This window comes from Macaca nemestrina, chromosome 10 (assembly GCF_043159975.1).
Source record: "Macaca nemestrina isolate mMacNem1 chromosome 10, mMacNem.hap1, whole genome shotgun sequence".
Classification (NCBI taxonomy): Eukaryota; Metazoa; Chordata; class Mammalia; order Primates; family Cercopithecidae; genus Macaca; species Macaca nemestrina.
In genome coordinates, this window is record NC_092134.1 from 143,355,005 (window position 1) to 143,361,880 (window position 6,876).

The following is a 6,876-nucleotide window of genomic DNA, read 5'->3' on the forward strand; positions in this document are numbered from 1 at the left end:
GTTAGGGGTTAGGGTTAGGGGTTTTGGTTAGTGTTAGGGTTAGGGTTAGGGCTAGGGCTAGGGTTAGGGTTTAGGGTTAGGGTTAGAGTTAGGGTTAGGGTTTAAGGTTAGGGTTAGGGTTAGGATTCAGTGTTAGGGTTTAGGGTTAGGGTTAGGATTAGAGTGTTAGGGTTAGGTTTAGGGTGGTTAGGGTTAGCATTACAGCATTTGAGTTAAGGGTTAAGTGTTAGGGTTAGGGTTAGGGGTTAGGGTTATGGTTGGGTTAGGGTTAGAGTTAGGGGTTAGGGGTTAGGTTTATGGTCAGGATCAGGGTTACGGATTAAGGTTAGGGGTTAGGGGTTAGGGTCAGGGTGAGGGTGAGGGTGAGGGTCAGGGTTTAGGGTTAGGGTTAGGGATTAGGGTTTGATTTAGGTGTTAGGGATAGGGCTTGTTAAGGTTAGGGGTTAGGGTTAGGGGTTAGGGTTAGGGTTTTTGGGTTAGGGTTAGGGTTAAGGTTTGTGTTAGGGTTTGGATTAGGGTTAGCATTAGGATTATGGGTAGTGTTAGGGGTGGGACAGGGCTCCATCCCTGAGCTCACCTGAACAAATACCTATATGATTGCTTTTCTGCCCTTTGTAAAATGCAGCTTCACTGTGCCACACTAAGGTGTAAGTCACTATTCCTCTACCCCCACTCACAAGTCAATTGTGTATTCACCGAAAGGCTTATGAAAGACTCAAAACAATGCAATCCTTTGTCTCTTGTCCACATATATGCTGGAAGATCCCCACCTTTGTGTTTTCCTGCCTTTCCAGATGGAACTCTGTCTTCGAAAAAGAAACAAACAAACAAAATGTGGTTTTGAGACATTTGGATGTGGGAGTTCTTCTTGCAGGCCAGATGTCATACCCTTGCCTGAGACGGTGGTGGGGCCAGCAAGGAGATGGTGGCCCTCATGCTGCCCCAGTCTCACTCTTACAGGCTCACCCCCAATCTGGCCCACGATGCAATGCGACTACAGAGAAGTGGAACATACTCACTTTAGGTACTGCTGATACTCATGCGCATTCTTCCCATGAACAGCATGGACTCTGTTCATTCTTCCCATGAACAGAATTCTTCCCATTGACCAACTGCAGCGTAATGAGGAACCGGATCAGGCTGAGCACAGGGGAGAGTAGTCTGATACTAAAAACAGATGAAAGTAAATTCAAACGTGAGGAATGTTAGTATTTTCCACCTTCATCAGGAAAAAGATGTTTCACCTCATCAACATCCTTAAGTCCCAACTTCTCAAAAAATAATTTTCCTAATCCTCAGAGCCCAATGCCTGCTTCCAGCCCCCAGGCCCGTGGGTGGCAGGAGTGCCCAGTGTAGCCCTTGCTCCTGGCCCATCCTGCACGTCTGCATTCCTTGCTCATCAGTCATCATCTGAGACTCTCAGACATCTGACGGCCTACGTCAGGGTTGCCAGGGGCTCTGCACACTCACAGAGCACCAGGCAGGCCCACTCTGCGCCCAGCAGCCCCCCTGCGCCCTGCCCTCTGACATCTAGGGAGGGACTCTCACTAGAGGAAAACAAATGGCCTCAATACGAAAGCAGGCTCAATGCCACCAGATTAAAGAAATCCCAACTAAAGTAAGATCTTATTTTTCCCATGAAACTAGTTGAGACATTTAAAAATATTCTGGTTTTGGAGAGTGGTAATAAGAGAATGACCTTGTCTTATAAACTGCTGGTAAGAGTGTAAATTGAGTAGCACCCTTCTGGAGGGGAATCCAGTGATATCTATTTAAAGCTTTAAAAACACAGATACCACTCAACCCAAAAGTTCTAGAAATGTATCCACAATGGTCATTTCTTAAGGATGTAGCACATTCTAAAATATACACTGTAAGTGAAGGAACCATAATGCTGTTAATCTGCTATTAAGTTAATCTGTTGTTATATTTTAAATCCAAATCCAGTTAATCCGCTGTTATACTTTAAATCCAAATATTCATTTAGGTAGATAGAACCCACATTTCCATAGGCCAAATTACAAACACTATTTAAAATAGTATGTACTATAACTTTCTATGAAAATCAGCATGGGGAGTCCTCACAGTCCTCAGATAACATCATTTCATTCAACACCGTTTCATCACAACATCAGTGAGAAAAGAAATCGATACACCTTGAGGGCCATGGTCTGTGTGGAGAAGCACGTTCTGCATGGGTTTTTTCCCATCCCCCAGTTTCCTCCCACATCTCAGAGCCATGCATATTAGGTGAACTGACGCATCTCCATGGTCCCAGAGTGAGTGTGGGTGTGTGACTGGCCCTGCGAAGGAACCACGTCCTGTCCAGGGTGGGTCCTGCCTTGTACCCGGAGCTGCCGGGATAGGCTCCAGCCACCCACAACTCTGAACTGGAATGAACAGGTTGGAAAATGAATGAATGAATGAATGAATGAATACAAATTATAAGAACTTGTAAAGTCTACCATCATCATACAAGTGCTCGACAGTGCGTGTCGGTACAAAAGTGCTCAGTGACCCACACATTTGTTCCTGTTGGTGCTGGAGCTGTGGGTGGGGGGAAGGGGCTGCGCCTGGGGAGGTCTCGCTCTGCAAACATTTACTGCCTCATTTAACCACCACAGGACTGCCGGACTGCCGTCACTCACTGCCTCGCCAAACAGTGAGTAGTTCTCACTTGTTTTTATTCATCTTTCTTAAATGTCCATAGAGCTCATATGTGCCTCAATGTTTAACACTTTAAGTGTTTTGGGTCTTTCTTTAGAAGTTTGGCAATATTTTTATGACCAGAAACATGCTGTGGGAACTTAACTTTTGTTTCCACCGTGCAAGGAAAATAAATCTCAGTACCCCAAACTCACTAAGCCAAAGGGAAAAGTCAAGCTGGGAACTGCCTCAGGCAAACCTGCCTCCTATTTTATTCCTAAATAATGTGGCTACAAGAGAAAAAAGGTACATACAGACCTCCCTCACAGTTTGTCTACAAGGAAATGCCTCGTGGGCCTCAAGATCTCTACCCGGAAAGGCTTCTGCTGAATTTCACCCTGGCAATGCAGTTGCCAGCTGATCTTCCCAGGGGTGGGACAGGGCGTCATCCCTCAGCTCACCTGAGACAAATACCTATATGATTGCTTCCTCTGCCCTGTGTAAAATGCAGCTTCACTGAGCCACACTAAGGTGTAAGTCACTATTCCTCTACCCCCACTCACAAGTCAATTGTGTATTCACCGAAAGGCCTATAAAAATCTCAAAACAATGCAATCCTTTGTCTCTTGTCCACCTATAACCTGGAAGGCCCCCACCTTTGTGTTTTCCTGCCTTTCCAGATGGAACCAATGTACACCTTACACCTACTGACTGATGTCTTATGTCTCCTTAAAATTTATAAAAATGTATAAAAGCAAGCTGTGCCCCAAGTACCTGGGGCACATGCTGTCAGGACCTCCTGAGGCTGTCACAGCATGTCCTTAACCCTGGGAAAGTAAACTTTCTAAAAGGATTGAGACCTGTCTCAGATACGTTGGGTTCATACTCTCAGTTGTGAACTCCAAGTATATCAACACCTGTCGATGGGTTTAGTGAGGGGCCTACTGTGTGTGTCTTCAGTGGGGACTGGAACTGAATCTGTGACAACTTCCTGCCCCACAGTGCCCCTCCAAAACAGGAAAGTGAGCGCGCACCTACTCCATATACGCAGGTAGTTCTGCCGCTGGCGAGACCGCAGCATCCTCTCCACCCACTGCCTGTGTCTCAGCTCTGAGGCAATGGTGACCTGGCCAGACATGTGGTGACACTGCTTGCCGATGCTTTGGAGCACAACCAACACTTCCAGCACAATCCTGGGGCAGAAGAGGGTAGGAAAGGGTGTGCTGCAGAGCTCACGGAGCAGCTGGGGCCACCTGCAAACAGAGTCAGACTTGGAGCAGGCATTGTGATCCTCACCTGTACCTCACTCTCCTGTACCTGCAAGGCTGCGGCTTTCTGGGAGCCAGGGCTAGCTGCGTATCACTGGTGGGTCTGCAGGGACAACTGTGACATGCGGCAAGTGTTAATTAAATACACTGAATTGTGGCAAACAGAATGTGACATTCATAGCCTCATCAGATGTGCCGCGCTTGCACAGAGATTGTCAAAACTGATCTCATAATTCCTCTTGGAGTAGTAACAGTGGGATTCTAAGACTACTTTATAAAATCTAAAACATAGGAAATGTCTAAGTTTGCTATGCTAATCTGCAGAATCAATGTTTCAACAGTTGTCAGGATGTCCTGGAACTTACGTCTCAGTAGGAAGATGATCCAAGTCCTTTAAAACACAATGATTCTCAGGCACATGGTGATACAGCTCATCCGTCATTTTTGTAATTAAAGAGTGGCTGGCATTTGTTTCAGAATTATCTTCTAATCTGAAAAATAGAAAATATTTAAAGATACATGACAATTAAAATGCCCACATTAGTGCCCATGCACAATAATGGTTAATGGTTCACTGAGCAGCAACCTGACTGTGAATCTTAGTTTCCCCAAATATAAAATGTAAAAAGCCACCATCACGGGGCAGTGGAGAAAGAAACGATGCCCCATGTGAAAAGCAAAGTCCAATGATGACTGATGACGAGACGATGAACCACCTGCATATTCCTCCTGCTGAACAAGTATGTCTGCTGTTGTCTACGATTCCAGAATGCATGCCTCCATCCCCACTTCTCTCCTGAGCTTCAGACCCATCTTTCTTTCTGCCTACTCAGTAGTTCTCATGGACGCCATTGTCTACCCACAAAACCTGCCCCTCATTCCATGTTCAGTCTCCACCAGGGCCCCAGGCCAGCTGGAAGATTGCATTCAGCATCACTTGCAGCTCCTCACAGCCACCAAGGCCCAGAAATTCCTCCTTCCCCTTTTATCTTCCAACAGCCTCGCTAAAGAAGAAATGCTGCTGAAACTAACAGTACCAGACAAGCTTGATGTCAGCCAGGCCCCAGGATGCCACGTACCTGACTGCTTCCCAAGTGAGTTCTTCGGGGAAAGGCAGCAGAGCCCAAACCCTGATACTCTCCTCAAAGCTCAGCACCTGGGATGAAATATTTTATTGACTTTGTAGATTTCACGGTAACTTCCTAGAAAATCTGTTTTTAGATTGTTATGGATGTTACATCACTCTCTAGAAAATACGTATCTATAAAATTATTACAAATTCTAAACATTTTAAAACCAGAGGGCGGGTGTCAGTTCTTCACTACAGATGGGGGAAGGCTGGGGAAACCACTAGGGGATTGGTAGGGAGTGAACGTCTGGGGTGGCTATGACCATATCCACAGGTTCTTTCGACACCTGCCATTGAGAGGGAGGACCCCACCAAATCTGCACGAGCTCTGATGACTGGCCTGGAACCAGCAGAACACAGCAGGTGTGAAGATGCTGCGTGTTATGCAAAGCCATGTCAGAGGCGCAAGTGCCTCTCCAGTTCAGGCCGCGCTCGGGGTGCAGCCGCTGTCACCTTGAGACTGTCCCTGCAGGACCCCCATGAGACCTCTGGCCAACTTCCAGTCTTCTCAGATGCAACATCCACGAAGCCCTGGGGGACCACAGCCGTCCACACCCAGGCCAGGCCACAGGACAGATCCCTTGGCAGATGCTCCCCATTTCTAACCCACTAGCACATGAGCAAGTCAAACGGTGGCTGGTGACACCACGGAGCGTGAGTGGTCTCAACAGCAGGAATAACCGAAGCCCTGGATGCAAAGCTGCCTGAATACCTGTGAGATGCCAGGAGGGGGACAGGAAGTGGTAAGGACCCAAATAGCCACCGTGGGGCGCAGGAGAGGATGGTCTGGAGCCTCAGCGGCTCTGGTTGGAAGACAAAGGCTGCCTTCTTGAAGCTCCTCTTCCTTCCTAAATCTTCCCTTCCCCCTACCTGCCCACCTCTACCTTCCTAAGGGCTTGCGCTTGGAAAGCATGGCAATCCCCACTGGTAAAGCTGATCTGCGGCGCCAACGGGGAATGGCATCCGACCAGTGCAGCCCGATGCTCTGCCTCCAAGCCACACCTCCAGGAGGCTGTTTTCCCAACTTCACTGCTGACAACCCCCTTCTGACAGTATTTTCCTTAAGGCATTCTCAAGGAGGCCTCCGACTTCTCAAGGCACCATTTCTTTAAAGCCCCTTTGCAAATCTCTCCTGACCCGCTGTGTGTTGATTTTACAGCTTCCTTTTAGAGGTAGTCTCATTTATGAATTTTCACCTGCACAGCTGTCACGATGCTTATATTCTTGGGGACTGTCTTTTTCATCCCCTTGCACTACCCTTGTATCCTCCCGTAAGTAGAATAAAGCACCTTTACTGATTGCCAAATTGGAACTTCCTGGCAGAAATGCTTAAAAAATTGTTTGTTTCAGTAAGTTAACAAAAGCTAGTCCATGTAGGAGAAGAAAAACTGACATTACTCACCACTGACAAATAAAAACTGCTCCCAGCTCTGCGTTACTGCCTACAGCAATAAAAGCCTGCCAGGGGATTCAGCAAAAACACTTCCCAGTGCTCATCCATTTAACACTAAAAACCTCAGTGCCATCAGCACTGCATTACTTTCAACAGCGAGACATGGAACTTGAGGCTCAGAAGACTAAGCAACCAGGCCAGGGCCACAGCAAGCACCACGCTGGCTAGAAAGCTGGATCTGCCCAACTCAAAGTCTGACTCAGCAGTCAAACTGCACCCTTCCAGCATCTCTGCAAAAGACAGGTGGTTTCAGAGACGTACACACCCCTCCCAGCACCCTGCATTCGGCATACCTGTGTTTTAAGCTGAAAAACTGGATGGCAGCGAGAACTATAGCCTTCTGCAAGACTAATCAACAATTCTACTGCTGCTTTTTCCTA

General features: G+C 47.3%; 1 protein-coding gene across 1 annotated transcript; it reads right to left on the minus strand.

Annotated features, from left to right (window-relative positions):
• Positions 1-487: 487 nt before the first annotated feature.
• Positions 488-5,067, minus strand: LOC105489256 (endoplasmic reticulum membrane-associated RNA degradation protein-like). Its single transcript, XM_071072403.1, has 4 exons — positions 4,994-5,067; positions 4,280-4,405; positions 3,681-3,899; positions 488-1,167 (listed from the first exon to the last, which is right to left on the minus strand). The coding sequence occupies exons 2-4, from the start codon at positions 4,354-4,356 to the stop codon at positions 1,038-1,040; spliced, it is 426 nt and encodes a 141-aa protein (XP_070928504.1). The 5' UTR covers positions 4,357-4,405; positions 4,994-5,067; the 3' UTR covers positions 488-1,037.
• Positions 5,068-6,876: the final 1,809 nt, after the last annotated feature.